We start from the raw sequence: 17,856 nt of genomic DNA, 5'->3' as shown, positions 1-17,856 counted from the left end.
TATTTTAGAATTTTGGAACATGGAGAATTCTTACCTTTATTTGGTAAAGATATTCTACATCGTTTAAAAGCTAAAATTGACTTACTACGCAAAACATTGTGTGTATACATGAAGCCACGGCCACCGACGTATCAAACCGAAGTGAATGCACAGGAAGAACTATCAGAAAATGCAGTTAATTCAATAAGACAGAATACGTCAGCTTATGTATTTATCACTCGTAAAGTTACCATCCCAGCTAGAACGCATTTTCTTCCTATTAATATCAGGAATCGGAAAATGGATAAGGAGTACTTCATTGTTTCTATACTTGAGAATTTATTAGATCAATATGGATTGCAGACTTTACCTACCAAAGTACCAAAAAAAAATTCACACTGTTAATATCTAACCCGACTAACAGGCCAGTAACGTTAGCGAAAAATACACCAATTGCATATGTTGAGGAGAACCTGCAAGAAGCCAATATACAGGGAGATCAACAATTAGGCGAACAAAATGACGAAACATTTTATAGATCAGAACAGGAAATACAGGATAGATTGGACAAAACTAAATCACTTTTTGATCTCAAACTTTTTGACATAAACCTGGACCTATCAGAAGAACAGAGAAAGGCTGTACACAATTTACTTTTTAAGTACAGGGATGTCTTTTCCTATTCACCGATAGACATAGGATATGTTCGTAGCTATGTTCATAAAATACGGATAGATAAAGTGGCTTCTTTTTATCAAAGATAACCTCCTATTCCTTTGGAGGTGAGACCACAAATTGATCTTCAAATTAAGCAGTTATTAGAAGCTAATATGATTAAAGAAACCAGCTAGAACTCCTTTTCATTGCCAATAAGATACGGAATTTAAAAAAAAAAAAAACTTCTAAGCGGGCCTTAAAGGGTTTTCTTGGATTTTGCTCTTATTTGAGAACCCACATCAAACATGTTACTGAAAAAAACTGGAGCCGTTTCAAGTTCTTTTAGAAAAAAATATGAAATTAAGTGGACATCACAACATGACGACTTGTTTGAAAATCTTAAAACTTAGAGATATAATTCAGGCCAGGGTCATCCTTATTTCATTTCGACCCCATCTTTGGAAATTCGTTTATACTCAGATGCATCATCAGTCTCAGCTGTGAAAATTTTGGCTTGCTATAACCCTAAAACTAACCAGAAACGTGTCGTTTCTTATTGCAGTAGACGTTTTACTAAGAATGAACGCAAGGCTTCAACCTGGCAGAAAGAATTATATGCCTTAATATACGTCCTAAGAAAATTTCAATATTTTCTACTAAATAGAAAATTCAAGTTATTTATTGATGCTAAGTGCCTGACTTCATTAAACACTCAGCCCGACATAGTGGGAAAATTCATTCGTTATAAGATATTTTTAGCAGACTATAATTTTGAGATACACCACATTAAAAGTTTGCAACATCCTGCAGATATTTTGAAACGTTTGGAAGAAAAACAGAACATACAACGTGACAAATTTTTCTGACACTGAGGACGCTAAAATATTTGCATCTCACTCATTGGAGCAAACCCTTCAAATTGATCAACCTGTGGCATTACCCAATTTGGCTAAAGAACAAAGAATGGATACTTCATTTTCGGATATAATCACTGTTCTAGAAAATAAGAAACCTAATAAATTGTCAACACTCCGTGCCGGAAATATTACTGTCTTAACGATGTACTACTATATAGGGCACACAAGCATCCTCAATTGGGACTGTTATATTTGCTCTGTATTCCAAAATCTTTATTAAGCAACTGGTTTGATACCATTCATAATACCTCAATGGCATCGCACTTTGGATGTACCAAAACTTACCAATCATCATTGTGAAAATATTATTTTCCTAATATGAAAGCATATATAGCAAACAAGATAAGAGCGTGCACTCTCTGCTAGAAACTTAAATAACTTACTGCGTGGCAGTATGATTCGAAGTGCAAGTCGGACAAGGAGATTTTAAACGCATACTTGTCGCAATTGAGATGTCTACTCGTTTTTGTGTTGCAAAGGTTGTAGATAAAATTACAGCTGAAGAGATTGAACAATTTCTCGTATACGAAATAATTCTTAAATATGAAGCTTTTTCGTACCTGTATTTAGACACACCTTGTATATAACGCAAAGAGACTACAAAACTTAGCAAAGCTCTACAACTTTGAATTTAAATTTTGTCCGGCATACGATCACAAAACTTTGGGTGTAGTGGAAACATTTCACAGAATTATACAGAATTCTCTTAATTTTTTATACAGGAAAATCGAAATCAGTGGCCGAAGCTCATTCCATATATAACTTTTGCGATCAACAAATTCATCCAAGCTGGAACTAAGTATTCAAGTTTTTTCTTGTTACATGGTGACAAACCCAAAACGAAATCTGATATTGCGATTGCAACAACTATAACATTATGTATTGACAGTAAACACTTGAACAGAATTAGGGGAATTGTGAAGGACAATTTAGCTGCAAGCTATGAGAAGCAAAAGAAAAACTATGATGTAAAGTATAAACAAATTAGCTTTGAGAAGGGACAAAATATACTTGTGTTCTATCCAAACCGTCAGATTGGAGTACAAGAAACGTTCTCTAAATTTGTCAGTCCAGTGACGATACTTGACAGGATTCATGCTAACCTGTATAGAGTCAAATTTCCCGATTCATATCGTCAACCCACACAAGAAACTTCTGTGGACAGAATTAAGCCCTATTATGAAAACTTGGATGAAGCTCAGCATCAGGATAATTAGCTACTTTTTACTACACGAGCGAAGACATTTAAACGAAAAAATAACGTCGGCGGAATGCAAGACGAAAGATAGACAATAGGATCTGACATTTACAGCCCATCTTTTAAATATTTCTCTTCTTTCAAATAGCAGCACAAAAACGGAAGAACAGAATAAGAAAATAAACACATCTAAATTATTCAACTGGATTGACTACAAACATTGTATAGCATAAAACATTTTAATCATTATCACTTTTTACTTTGGAAAAAAGTCAGTACTCACCATTCGAAAGAGGAAACACGAAGACAAGCATTCAGTTGGACAAATAACTTTTCCTTGCGATACAAATACTTCCTATTCTCTGTTATTTACAAAAAGCTGATTCATTATTCTTCACTGAATGAAAGAATGCTGAGATTGCACTTCCGTATTTAAAAAAGAAAATTATCTATAGAAAGACCAGTATCCTATAATTCTTCATTTCCTCGATTATTTTATCTTTTTTTCACTATGGACTACATAGTATCACCGACATTATGCAACATAAATATTATACAGGATGTTCTAAAACTCATGATCACTGTTACTTTATACAGGATGTCCAGGAATTCAAGTTCATCATTATCATCATCATTGACATTTAAAATTGGATTCTTTTATTTAAATATCTATGCTTAGTGCAAATATTTTCGAAACATTATACCATATACAGGGTGATCAAGAAATCACGCCGTTAACATCACCACAAACTTTTCAGTATAAAGCGTCTTTATATTCCTGTGATAATCGCATTTCCTTTTATCTTATATCTACTATATCGCCGTCTCCGCTCGGAACCAAAAACATCCAAACGACCCCATCTAGATATATTTCCACCAATTGTAATGGACACATTTAATAGTATTCATTCTTCTAACGGACAAACTATTCCACAGACTTCAACAGCTCTCACCATTAGTGAGCTAATATACATATATTTACAAACCAACGCCAATGCTTAAAACAGCTCTTCCTCGAGGAAAATGAAGTGACACTCTTAATTTAATGTGCACTGATCCTGCCTGTGTTTAGGGAATAATTGTTTCGTGCTTTCTTCCACTGCCTTAATAGTGCTTCGAAAAGTGATTTTTTCTAAAGTGCATATAGTGTTATCAGTGCTTTTAGTGATTTTTTGTGTGTGGTCCCTTAGTGTTACTACCCCCACAAAAAGAAAAATAACCCTTCGGCTTATTTTTAAACAAGCCAGGGGTGTAATATCCCACGTGGTATTGTGTACAAACAACACTTTACGCTTATGTTTATAAACATCACCACATGGTTTTACGTGAAGATACTACGCACCACGTGGATCCACTACAACCAGCAAACGACGGACTTCTGGCTCCTCCCACGAAGCAGACGACGACTTCGGAGCAGCAGTATCACCGGTGTCTGGGGATCTATATATTCGGCAGCCGTCAGCGGATCAGTACCAGTTTACTGGTGTCCCTCCTACTGTTTGCTTCGAAACATTAGGAGTAACCTAAACCCAAGCTTCTAGTCTGCTTCGGGACTCTTAGCTTTTCCTTTCTCCTGGCTTAGCCTGTTTCGGGGCACTGTTGGGTATCCTATCTCAGTCGCTTAGCCTGCTTCGGGGCTCTGTAACCACCTAACCTCCTCACTGCTTGCCACGGAGCATTGGGGAAACCTATCGCCACTCTGCGTAGCCTGCTACGGGGCTTTGTGGATATCCTGTGTGCAATCTCTCGGTTAAAGACTATCTATATCTAACCTTACAAATATAGAGAAATTATCTTTGTAGTATTTTTTGTAAAATACTGTTTTTACTGAATTTTATAATAAAAGCCGGTAGTGGGAGTCGATTCGGGACACTCTTTTTATTATCACGCTCTACCTACATCCTATAAGGGATAGTTTTCGAATATATATATATATATATATATATATATATATATATATATATATATATATATATATATGTGTGTGTGTGTGTGTGTGTGTGTGTGTGTGTTTCACTAATAATAATTTTAGTAATAACTGAAGCATAACAATTTAGTATAAGATATTGGAATGAGAAAAGTGCAGTTTCTCGTACCTGTTAATTCTTTTCTATTCGGTATTCGATTCACAATGCAATAATATAAAATAGTTGACCCTTGGATTGCGTAAATTAAGGCTGAGGAGTGATTGGTGTAATTGAAAAACTACGTCCAATAAGAATTTTATTTAGTCTATATGATTACAACAATCTTTTGATATATATACTGTATGTCCCAAAATTCACACAAGAAGTAATTTTCATAGAAAACAGAGGTTTATAATTAAAAACTATATTTTTTTTATTGTTTCATAAAGTATACAATATAGGGTTATGTATGGAATAGTATATCGAGTAAATGGCCTCCATGGCTTTGTTGGCACATACGCACTCTTTTATTGAATTTTTCATGACCGTTTTGCATAAATGTGGTTGAATTTTGTTGATACAGTGCTGAATTTCCTCCTTCAGGGCGTGGGTGATCATGTGCTTGTTGGCATAAACCTTAGACGTGAAAAACAAAGAAAAAAGCCCAACGACGTTAAATTGCATGATCTGAACGGTCAATTCTGATCACCGAAACGGGAAATTACCCATGCAGTAATTAAATTGTTTCTCGGGTTGTATGATATGTGGCACCGTCTTGTTGAAATCACATGTCGTTCACATCCATGTCCTGCCAATTACGCACAAGAAAACTGGTTTTTATGTCGCAATAGCTGTAGAGAGCTTCTCGAAATGTTCAATTCTTGACCACAGTGCCGAATCGATGTTCCTGGACTCTTAGCAAAACTCTCACGAATCACTTCAATGCTTTGTGCTGAATGTCTTGCTGAAGGAAGACAAGTGTTTAAGATTTGAAATTAGTCCAGTCTCTCTAAATTTTTAAATTAATCTCCTCACAGATGATGAATTTAAATCACTATTCCGGCCATATTTTGTACGAAAATTGCAAACTATGGCTGCTAAACCTTCACTTTTTTAAAAAATAATATTGCTCAGCACTGCGTTGTTTTTTCGTGTAGCGCTCCATTTTTAATAACTCTGAACTGTCAGCTGTCACGCCTTTTTTTAGATGACAGCACCTTACCGCACAAATGGCGCAAACTTCAAATTTTGCGTAAATTTTGGGACATTCACTATATATATGTACAGTGGCGGATCCAGGATATGATCAAAAGAGGGGCTAAACCATAGTTTGCCGCTTTATCAAGTGTAAAGCAGGATTGAAGCCCATTTTATCCAGCGTATACCTGAGCGTCAAGGGGGAGGGCTATAGCCTCTATAGCTCCCCCTTGGATCCGCGGCTGTATATATATATATATATATATATATATATATATATATATATATATATATATATATATATATATATTTTACAGGAGAGCTGTTGGTGATTGTGGAATTCTGTCGCTTTGGAAATCTTCAAAATTACCTCCTTCGACACCGGGACGAATTTATCAATCAAGTGGACCCAGAAACTGGAAATATTAATCCTAACATTGGTAGTGAAATACTGGAAAGAGCCGAAGCCATTAACGCCAAAGCACGGGAAGCAGCAGAACAGTTACAAAGGTAATGATGGTCTATCTTTATACAGCCATTTCAGTTTTTATTTCATAATATTACCTCAACATAGTGGTTAATTGTCCCCCTGATAGAAGAATACCAAAAAAGTCCTCCACTGAAATGCTGGTCAGCATCCCCATCACATTCTTTACTTGTTGCCACTGTTTAGAGAATGAGGCAATATACTGAAACCTGCGTTCAAGGACTTCATGGTCTTGTCTAAGCTCACATCTGCTGATACATTGTATTGATTCAAGCGATGTGATTGCGGTGGTATATACATCATTCCCGTGGAAGACTTTCTCGGGCTTCTATGACTGGTAGTGCGAGTATGTCATATGGGAAAGGATGTGTGTAGAAAATTAATTTGATAAATTTTGGTGGCATCGTTAAGTACTTTATTTCGAGCTAATCCAAGAAAATGCACAATATATAAGTTACAAAACGTTCAGCGATGCCAAAGGTGTTCAAGAATATGCTAACCAGAAGACAGGACATCTATCGTGTAGGAAACATGGCAGTCATTACTTGCATGATAGATGTTTTGAACATTTCCTCTAATAATGTTCGGCTCATTATGGGTCAATGTTCGTGTCCCCTCCCGAGATACGTGTATCATTCCTATCGTCTAATAATTAGATCGTGCTCCTAGTAATCCCTATATTCATTCCTCCAGTTCCAATAATTAGATGTTGCTCCTAGTTCATTATTCCTATATTAATACTTCTAGTTCCAATAATTAGATGTTGCTCCTAGTTTATCATTCCTATATTTCCAAAAATTAGACGTTGCTCCTAGTTTATCATTCTACGTTCCCAATAAATTGATGTTGCTCCTAGTTCATCATTCCTACGTTCCCAATAAATTGATGTTGCTCCTAGTTCATCATTCCTATGTTCCCAATAAATTGATGTTGCTCCTAGTTCATCATTCCTACGTTCCCAATAAATTGATGTTGCTCCTAGTTCATCATTCTTATTTTCTCAAATAATTTGATGTTGTTCCTAGTTCATCAATCCTATTTTCTCAAATAATTTGATGTTGCTGCTAGTTCATCATTTCTATATTTCCAAATAATTTGATGTTGTTCCTAGTTCATCATTCCTATTTTCCCAATAATTTGGTGTTGCTCCTAGTTCATCATTCCTATTTTCCCAATAATTTGATGTTGCTGCTAGTTCATCATTTCTATATTTCCAAATAACTTGATGTTGCTCCTAGTTCATCATTCCTATTTTCCCAATAATTTGATGTTGCTGCTAGTTCATCATTTCTATATTTCCAAATAATTTGATGTTGCTCCTGGTTCATCATTTCTATATTTCCCAATAATTTGGTGTTGCTCCTAGTTCATCATTCCTATTTTCCCAATAATTTGGTGTTGCTCCTAGTTCATCATTCCTATTTTCCCAATAATTTGGTGTTGCTCCTAGTCCATCATTCCTATTTTCCCAATAATTTGGTGTTGCTCCTAGTTCATCATTCCTATTTTCCCAATAGTTTGATGTTGCTCCTAGTTGATCATTCCTATTTTCCCAATAATTTGATGTTGCTCCTAGTTCATCATTCCTATTTTCCCAATAATTAGATGTTGCTTCTAGAAATCCCTATCCTAATTCCACCTGCCCCCTTAACTACGCGACTGGGGTACGCTGGTGACCTTTTCTACTGTTTTCAGCATATCAATAAGTCCTTCAAGCTCACTGATGGCCTGTCTACATCTAATTTCATATTCTGTGGCGTATGTCGTATCTTGTGGTTCGCCCTTATACTTACGAAACGGTGCAATATCTGAGAGACACACTGATATGCTGGAAATAGTGATGAGCGTATCCTAGAAATATTTAAGGAAAGCTAGTGGGTGATATCAACAACACTACTAGAAGTAATATTTAGTTATTGCAATCTTGAAAATGACACACGGCTCTTGGGAGGAGAAAGAGATATGATTCTCACTGAGATTAATGTTGTTGAGAAACGGTACAAAGTGACTACCATCTAATCTGCTATTGTCATCTTTCCTGCACGATTGACGTCCTGTAATCTAATTCTATTCTCGAATACCCTGTATATCTCCGAAATGGTTTGGTATCACGTATATCTTCATATAGAGTTTTTGTGAATTTGGACATATGTTATCGATTACCTTGTATAACTTCCGCCACCAGCCTGCACTACTGCCAAACACACACATATATCTATCCACGGAACGGAGTAAATATACTGATTCATCAGGCTAAGACAGTTTTTCTTTCACTCTTCTATTGTCCAATTTACATATTTCACCAGGCAAGTTGTTGACATATCAGAACCCATGCATGCCATGACTATATTGACCATGGTCGTAGAGGATATGTTTTCATGTTGACCACTGTTATATCATGCAGACAGCACTACGCCATTCTCCGTCTGTGAACTCCTACCAGTCGCTGCATACAATGTTCACCCCGGAACTTTTACTGACGACTCTACAATTTCAATTTCTCCTATAAACAGCAGTCTCGATACACTGTCAGTCCAGCTGTTCTCGAATAGATGTATTAATGCAGCCGTTTGAGCGATTGAAGCCTTCGCCTTTCGGGACTTTGTCAAACCCTGGTTAGACTTAGTATTTACCCTAAGCCGATAGTTATATCCACTATCGTGCTACATGACGCGTTATCACGAAGCAACAAGATCGAACCTACTATTCTGAGCAATAATCATAATTATGTGATACACAGGGTACTTCAAAAGTCAATATCCACCCAAATTTCACTATATAGAGGATCATGAAATATGCAATTTAGCAAATGTTAAAACACAATATTGTGCGGCGGATGTTGGTACTAGAGATCAGTAGCGTCTCCTGACGTGGATGTTAGGGCGTTGGCAAGAAAGGAAAAATATATTAACTCTCACAACCATAGACGATACTAGAGGTGGAACCCTCTCTTCCTAGGAGCAAAGATAGGCCCACCCACATTTTTTTACTGATCAAAAATATTGTGATAAATTTACCTCAATTTAAACATAACTATTTTAGTGGCATTCGCATTCAGCATACGAGTATTTAATAGAGACTATAGTTTGCCCACCCATCGATTTCCTGAATATAATCTGTACCTGGAAGTTCTCGCAATTTTCGAAAGTAAGGAACCATGATCGTCACTGCATAATGTCCTATTTACGCCAACCTATAAATAGCAATTTACTTCTAACAATTTAGTCTGGAAATTATAAAGAGCAATCAAGGAGGATGTTATTACGTAAGGAATACATTTAGTTATAATAATTATAGTATAAGTAAATATAGCCTCAAAATATGAAACTAAAAATCAAAAACAAGCAATTATTTACTTACAATTACGTGAAATTCAGTTCAAGTCGTCTTTCTTTGCGTAGAAACCTCTAGATTACTGCTTTAGAAACAGTAATAGGGGCCCGAAACCGTAAGTCTTGAGGATAACCCACTAACCACAAAGTAAATGAAAATTAGGGAAATAAAAAGGCAGAATGGAAAACCGTTCTGTAGTTTAACGTCTAGTTTTTTTTTTTTTTTTTTTTTTTTTGCATCAACTGACACTTCCAACAGATCTTGGATCGAGAAAAAAGTTATGTTTCTTTTCACCGTACTCCTTACACGTATTTTAGGAAGAAGTCGATTGCACCATTCACTTTTGAATTGAAATATATATTTAGCAATAAAAAAGTGCGTAGATCATACCCCCTCTCCTCCCAAAAAGTGTTTTCCGTATTGTTATAAAATATCTGTACATCCACAAATAAATCTACAGACTTGGCAACACTTGAGAGAAGCAGAAAACTCAAGACGCTGATTTCCTAACCAATGCCTTGGATCACACAAGCACGAGGTGAGGAACACGAAGCGCATGCACAATAGGAGTCTTCTAAAGCAGTGAAAATTCAGCCAAAGCGTTGCCAACGACCTCCTCAAAACATGACGGAGACTGCACAGCACTTCTCTGTTCTTTTGCACTTCAACAGTTGATTCTGTCTCGTTGAAAATAAAAAATCCCAAGTTCTGACGGTCCGTTTAATTAAATTAAAATTCTCTTTTCTTCATTTTTCGTTGGGCGTTAACATACGACTTGCACACCCAGAGAAGACGCTACTGCTAGAGATGTCCATCAACATGCAAGCAGATTTGCATACAACGCTCCATTCCTAAAGACATTGTTGAAGTTTTCGGGGCTGGTGCGTAGTATTGCGGTGGAGATTATACTTTGCAACTTATTAAATGTCTTTGGGTTCTGTTTATAAACACGCGCCTTCAAACTATCTCAGGAATAAAAGATGGGCAGAGTGAGATCAGATTACTGTTCAGGCCAGATACCATGGGATGCAGGGCATTTTTAAACTACATTTTTGTATCCAAATGGATACCCAGGCCCATCAGTTTGGGTACCCAGTGTACTTCATAAATCTTTAAAGTACTGGAAGAGTGCTTGAACAATAAAATTACTAGAATTACTCGATTTGCTTTCCAGAGATTCCCAATTCTCATTATCGCCCATTCCAGTCTTTACAAAGATTGTTCTCTTTAACCTAATCTGTTTTATCCTGGCCTAACATTTTTTGGCAAGAAATCATTCCGTATCTGTTATGGGCAATATCGGTAATTAATATTTGTTCAGACAAATTTTCTGACTTAATTAATAGATGGCACAAACTTGTAAGAAAGTAAGGGATTGTCTATTAAATACAAAGTGCTATTTTTAACAATTTTTTGTCCTTTATGTTGCACAGTTATCTTCAGTGGCGGATTTACACTGGCTGGGAAGGGGACTGAGCTCCTCCTAAATTTTAAGATTTCTATAGAAAACGAATCAAGTGTTACTCGTAATCTTGATGCTCCCCCTCTAACATTTTGTGATTTCTAAACACGAAATATTCCTAAGAGAAGCCCTCACCAAAATATTTTTTCTAAATCTGTCGCTGGTTACCTTTGTGCCCATCCTCTTTTTCCCTTATACTCAGGTATTAGAATCCCTAATACTCAGATTATAGTCACTGGTATTTTTCCGTTTTCTTCTTCTTCAGCGTGAGTTTTCTTAAATATTGTCAGAATTTTTTCTGTTTTCTTTGGTAATCAGTCAATGTCCTTTATTCAGTGATAGTAGATCATGTATCAATTGCCAAGACTGCTAATGATATTAACACCTCCGTCAAACCTATGATAACCAGATGAGAAACTTAATTATGTTCTAAACATGTAAGAAACCAAACAATGCAATTGAAGTGTGAAAATAATACTAGAAATTTACCAATCACAAGTGGAATAACACGCTTTAAAACTGGAGAGAAACGAAACAATGTGAAATAAATTGAGATTTAAAGTATAAAAATTATAGCAGAAGTGGAACCATTAACAAAAAGGCTTACATGCTCTGATTTAAAGCATTGAAATTTAAACTATAAAAATAAATTTTTGATTACATTGTTTCTTTAAAAAATAAAGTATTGGTAGTAATATTTAGTAATGAATATGTACGTATACACATAAAATGATTTCGTTAGGAAAATGTAGTGAATGTTTAGTCAAGTTCACGTATTATTTCCTTGTTGAGTAGTTTGTGTCTTGTAATGTATATTTTGTATCCTCTCAATCTGTGCCAGTCGCGTTTCTTTGTCGTTGTCCTGTCTATGTCCAACTTAAAACTATAGATATAAAAATAAATAAATAAATGAAGGAAAATATCCAATTATCGATTTTATCTTTAAGTACCGGACTGAAGGTGGATTTGAGCCAAAATGTAAAAAAGAAAATGTTCGCTCCTGTATTGATGGCGACATGTTGAATCGGAAACGAAACGGTTAGCAGAAGTCTGACAAATACGTCATTTTGTATGTCATTATTATTTGAAAAGTGGACATTATACAAAAATGCACTTTAAAAAATCACTGTGCGTTTGAATTTTGCTATGTGTGTGTCAATAGCCCTTTGTGTCTGGATACCCACTAGCGATTTCTTAAAAAAAAAAAAAATGCACTGATGGGATGTATTGCGATTCGGAAAAATGTCTGCGAGAAATGCCATGGGCTCCTAGGGTGTTTACGCCATGGTGTCGTTCTGCTGGGACTAAGCACCTGTAATTTTAGCCTCAGTAAGGTGCACAATAAACGGTTGCAATATGTCATAGAAATAGCTTTTCATATTTATTGCGTCGTGAAGAAATATCGACCTACAATCGACAATATGTTCACATAACCGGAAAGACGAAACTGTCTCTCATCATTAAAAAAATAACATCATGTCCAGAATAATCTCATTATGAGTGAAAAGAAAGTTTTATAGCCACTAACGATGTACGCGCGATTTACAGTCTCTTTGAATGGATATATGCGCAGTTGTTTTCGGGGAATTTTGTGCAATTTAAACTCCGTAATGTCTATCTCTGGCAGATATAGAGGAACTCTCTACGATCCTGTAATAAATGTTACCAACACTTTCCTCCGATATTGACGACCTCCCGTAGTGTTTTGCATCGTATACACTTCCCATTTTCGGAACTTGATAACAAGGTTCCTTATGACATTGCTGTATGGCTCTGGATGTTTTGAAAAGGTTGTTCTAAATGTATCTTTCACCTGTTCAGTGTGATTACCACCAGAACTACGCAAGTGCTTGACCAAAAATACTCCTTGCTGTTGTCATAACTAGAGTTCGGATTTTATGTAATATCAACCCCGTAAATATGTACATAAATATGTAACAAAATCGCTTAAAAATGTAAGAAATATGTAATATTATATAAGAATATGTAATATTACATATATCACATATTTATGAAAACGTAATAACACGCGTATGAGTATGCAATATTTAAACGAATTATGAGAATAAAAAGGAAAATCTACTACACTTTATCCTGCTTAATGCAAGTCCCCCAATGAAGTGAAATGCTTGAACAGCTGAGACAGCCATACGTCACTGACGTGACTGATTGCAGGATAATATCAATCAGACGCGAATGAAGAAAGATGTGATTCGGCTAAAGAGAAACAGGAAAGCCGCGAGAAAGGCAATGTATACGGCATTTGAACGTCAGAAATCTCATGTGGTGTGGTGTGGTCCCGTTTCAAATCTAGAACCTTTTACACTAAATGCGCATCCGTCACCACCCCCAATCTTGAAATGAATTATACGCAATATACAAATTTAAATACTAAAATCTACTTAAGACGAAATGTATTGTTTTATATATAGACCCTATTTATTTCATGCAGGAAAAAGCAGTCCTATATCTTTTAAACAACACCAGCTGAACTAAGATTGAAGAATATTTCCACTAATGAACATTTTTAATTTGAAATAAAGTACTTACAAAATATGTGCCTGCAATTCAACTGTGTGTTGTTGCACAATGGGTTACAAGGTACATTTCCAAATGATCAGAATTAAAATTTTGTCGGCGATCGGATAAAATATTCTTGTATGCAGAGAATGATCTCTCCACATCACATGAGGTAACAGGAGCGTATTTCAACAGGGGGGTGTAGTTGGGGGAAATATCTTCAGGGAGGTTCTTGTTTCACCACTGAGAATCTCACACACTGCTAATAGGCTGTCGTAACCCGGGTTTCTTTCCAGCACTGCATTTAGTTTCTTTCGAACTTTTTTCTCCTACATCTCCACACACACTTTACAGCAGTCTCTTTGCATCCTCTATTATTTACATGGATTCCGGAAGAGGCCGCCCAACAATCTCTAACTTTTTAATGTTTGTAGGTAGCCAACCAAAATTGTTGTCTATGTATGCGATATCACACGCTACTTTTGAGTCATTAAATAGTTTCTTAGCAATGACAACTGACAAGCAGACTCCGATGGAAATGAATGAACAACAGGCTTAATTTTTTGAAAATGTTCATTGTAGAAATGTACTGCCTGTATCCAAGTGCCCAATCGCGTTAGCACAAGCTCCGGAGAAAGTGGCACGTCTGGCAGTTGATCTCTGTAAACTTGAACACGTTGTGGCGCCTTAACAAACATTTTTTTTTTTTCGTGGAAGAAACTAGTTGATATACTTCACAAAAGTTGTATCTCACCTCTTCAGCAACACGCTGAAGAGCATGGGCCATACAGGTGAAATGAATTAAGGGAGGGTAAAAATACTGTAAGTGCTCTAGTCGCTTTTAACATGTACGCTGCACTGTCTGTATAGAGAACAAGGACTTTTTCTTCCTGAACTCCTCCCGGACACAACACTTTAAGACTATCATTTACAAAGCGAGCGATCGTGGAATGATTCGTGCGTTCCAGCAATTTACTCGCAATAAGATACGATTTAGATGGAGCATCTTCACTTAACTTTCCAATCACTAAATTTGCTACATAACGTCCAAAAACGTCTGTTGTTTTGTCCATAGAAATCCAAATATATATAAACTACCTATTTCTGCCCTAATGGTATCTATAGCCTCCCTATAACAAACTTCGAGATAACACTTTTGAAGAGTACATTCGTCAGGAATTGACGCCCACAGTACTTCTCCAGAGAAGCATGGTATTTTGTCACTTGAACTTTGTTCCAAGAAATGTTTACTGCTATCATTGTTTGGCACAAGTCTTTGAAAAACTCACTCACTGAAGTATCTTGATGCATTTGTGTCAAGAGTACTTGTTTTTTTGCAGTTCGCAAATGTTTATTTCTTGTATGGCTACACTTCGTACATGTTCTAACTGAGATTTTATTGAACATCCATTTTTTTTTATCACACACTTGGCACAACACCACTTTACCGTCCGTAGTAAACGCATCATCGATAGTTACCTACGACCACAATTTCGCGGCTACAGTTGAGGCAACCGGAGCCATGTCTAACTTCGACGGTTAATACAGAACATGTGCATTTTGCATCTGCAATACTAGAGTAATGTCCTCCTGTCATTCAGTTGAACAAGCGAAGTTCTTTGAAAGCTTATGTTACCTGCTATGATATTGCCATTGTCGCCAGCTTCTTGGAACGAACTCTTGCAGTAAATTCCTGGAAGCACACTAGCATATAGTTTTAACTTGAATTGCAGGATTTGCTTTCATATTTTCCCGTCCGACCTCCGATAACAATCCGGGAGGATTTTTACTTGTTTCTTCTTATATATATATATATATATATATATATATATATATATATATATATATATATATATATATATATATATATATATTTTGTTATCGGCGAAAATTCTGCGAAACATAGTTTGACAAATAAAAGAAAAAGAGTGAGATTTTTCTTTCGGTAAAGAAACGAAAGGATAGACATGAGAAAATTGAATCTAGATGCAAGCCATGCACAGTTGGAGAGTTAATTTTTTTTATTTTAAATTAAAATTTCAGAAAACACAAAATTTTAAGACAGTTTTATGTAAAAAAAATGTAGAAACCATAGAAATATGTAATATTGGTCAAAATATGTAAAAATATGTAATATGAAACTCGAGTTGAAGCACCCTATAGGTGTGAATCACAAACATTTAAGGATTTGACGAACCTACATATGAAGGAAAAAATATGTAATTACATACAAATCCGGACATTAGTCATAACTGTCATCGTGATCTACAAATGGGAGGAGCTCAGCGCTGTTGTGCCAACTGGAGGAGAAAGATATGTTAGATGTCTGTTACACCCTTGTCATTCTATTGCTAGTACAATACACATATTATTTATCTGGTACCAATGCATTTCTAATCTATATGACAGTCCCAACTGTACAAAGACTTCTTTCACTGTATTACATTCGACAGAATCTGTTTAGATGGTTTAGAATGGATAACACTGTAATAACATCCTACCTTCTTCAATTTACTGTTTGTCAGGATAAGCTATACGGCGCTTGCCTTTAGTAATACCTCATCCAGTGAGCGAAGTGAGCCAATCGTAGAAAACAGTGCAAACGACAGTTCTGGGCCCAACACTGGAGCGATCGAGATTATCAACACAGACACGAGCGTCGTCTCACCACCAGCATCAGGTAAACTCCAGCTTAGCTTCTCTTAAAAGTAAGAACTATATAAGTTTTCTTAAGTAAAATTTGCCAGTTTATTTTTTCTTTCCTCCTTTTCTAATAGTTTGATACCAAACACTAATTGTAAAACTAATTACTCTTTTTATGGTGTTGTACTCGTATATGTCGTAAATATAATTAATAATATATCTTAAAATCTTGAGATACTTTATTTTCAAGATATTAACTTAGAATAATGACACTGTAGAAGAGACTTGCATAAAAAGTATTAATGTAAAAAACAGTTTTCACCGACTGTGTACTTAATTTGCATGAAGCGTTTTAATTCATATTTAATCCCTGGCGTTCCAGTGACATCCATATGAATGTCATAAAATACTGTGTTGCAAAATACCAGTGACACCCATGTAAATGTTATAAAATATTCTGTTGCAAAATACCAGTGACATCCATATGAATGTCATAAAATACTGTGTTGCAAAATACCAGTAACACCCATGTGGATGTCATAAAATACTTTGTTGCAAAATACCAGTAACACCCATGTGGATGTCATAAAATACTTTGTTGCAAAATACCAGTGATATCCATATGGATGTCAAAAAATACCCCGTGGCAAAATACCAGTGATATCCATATGGATGTCATAAAATACCCCGTGGCAAAATACCAGTGATATCCATATGGATGTCATAAAATACCCCGTGGCAAAATACCAGTGACACCCATATGGATGTCACAAAATACTCCGTGGCAAAATACCAGTGACATCCATATGAATGTCATAAAATACTCCGTTGCAAAATACCAGTGACATCCATATGGATGTCATAAAACACTCCGTTGCAAAATACCAGTGACATCCATATGGATGTCATAAAATACTCCGTTGCAAAATACCAGTGACATCCATATGGATGTCATAAAATACTCCGTTGCAAAATACCAGTGATATCCATATGGAAGTCATAAAATACTCCGTTGCAAAATACCAGTGACATCCATATGGATGTCATAAAATACTCCGTTGCAAAATACCAGTGACATCCATATGGATGTCATAAAATACTCCGTTGCAAAATACCAGTGACATACATATGGATGTCATAAAATACTTTGTTGCAAAATACCAGTGATATCCATATGAATGTCATAAAATACTCCGTTGCAAAATACCAGTGATATCCATATGAATGTCATAAAATACTCCGTTGCAAAATACCAGTGATATCCATATGAATGTCATAAAATACTCCGTTGCAAAATACCAGTGATATCCATATGAATGTCATAAAATACTCCGTTGCAAAATACCAGTGACATCCATATGAATGTCATAAAATACTTTGTTGCAAAATATCAGTGATATCCATATGGATGTCATAAAATACTTTGTTGCAAAATACCAGTGATATCCATATGGATGTCATAAAATACTTTGTTGCAAAATACCAGTGATATCCATATGGATGTCATAAAATACTCCGTTGCAAAATACCAGTGACATCCATATGGATGTCATAAA

At 35.8% G+C, this 17,856-nt stretch overlaps 1 protein-coding gene across 1 annotated transcript in view; it reads left to right on the top strand.

Annotated features, from left to right (window-relative positions):
• LOC145670742 (vascular endothelial growth factor receptor 1-like) overlaps positions 1–17,856 on the top strand; it is a 325,002-nt gene that overhangs the window by 264,574 nt on the left and 42,572 nt on the right. The window contains exons 18-19 of the mRNA XM_081739513.1: positions 6,173–6,365; positions 16,183–16,337. Of these exons, the coding sequence (XP_081595639.1) occupies positions 6,173–6,365; positions 16,183–16,337 (348 nt within the window). The remainder of the gene's footprint in view (positions 1–6,172; positions 6,366–16,182; positions 16,338–17,856) is intronic.

This window comes from Thermobia domestica, chromosome 14, assembly GCF_964235325.1.
Source record: "Thermobia domestica chromosome 14, izTheDome1.hap1.1, whole genome shotgun sequence".
Taxonomy (NCBI): domain Eukaryota; kingdom Metazoa; phylum Arthropoda; class Insecta; order Zygentoma; family Lepismatidae; genus Thermobia; species Thermobia domestica.
This window is presented reverse-complemented; position numbering and strand designations above follow the sequence as displayed.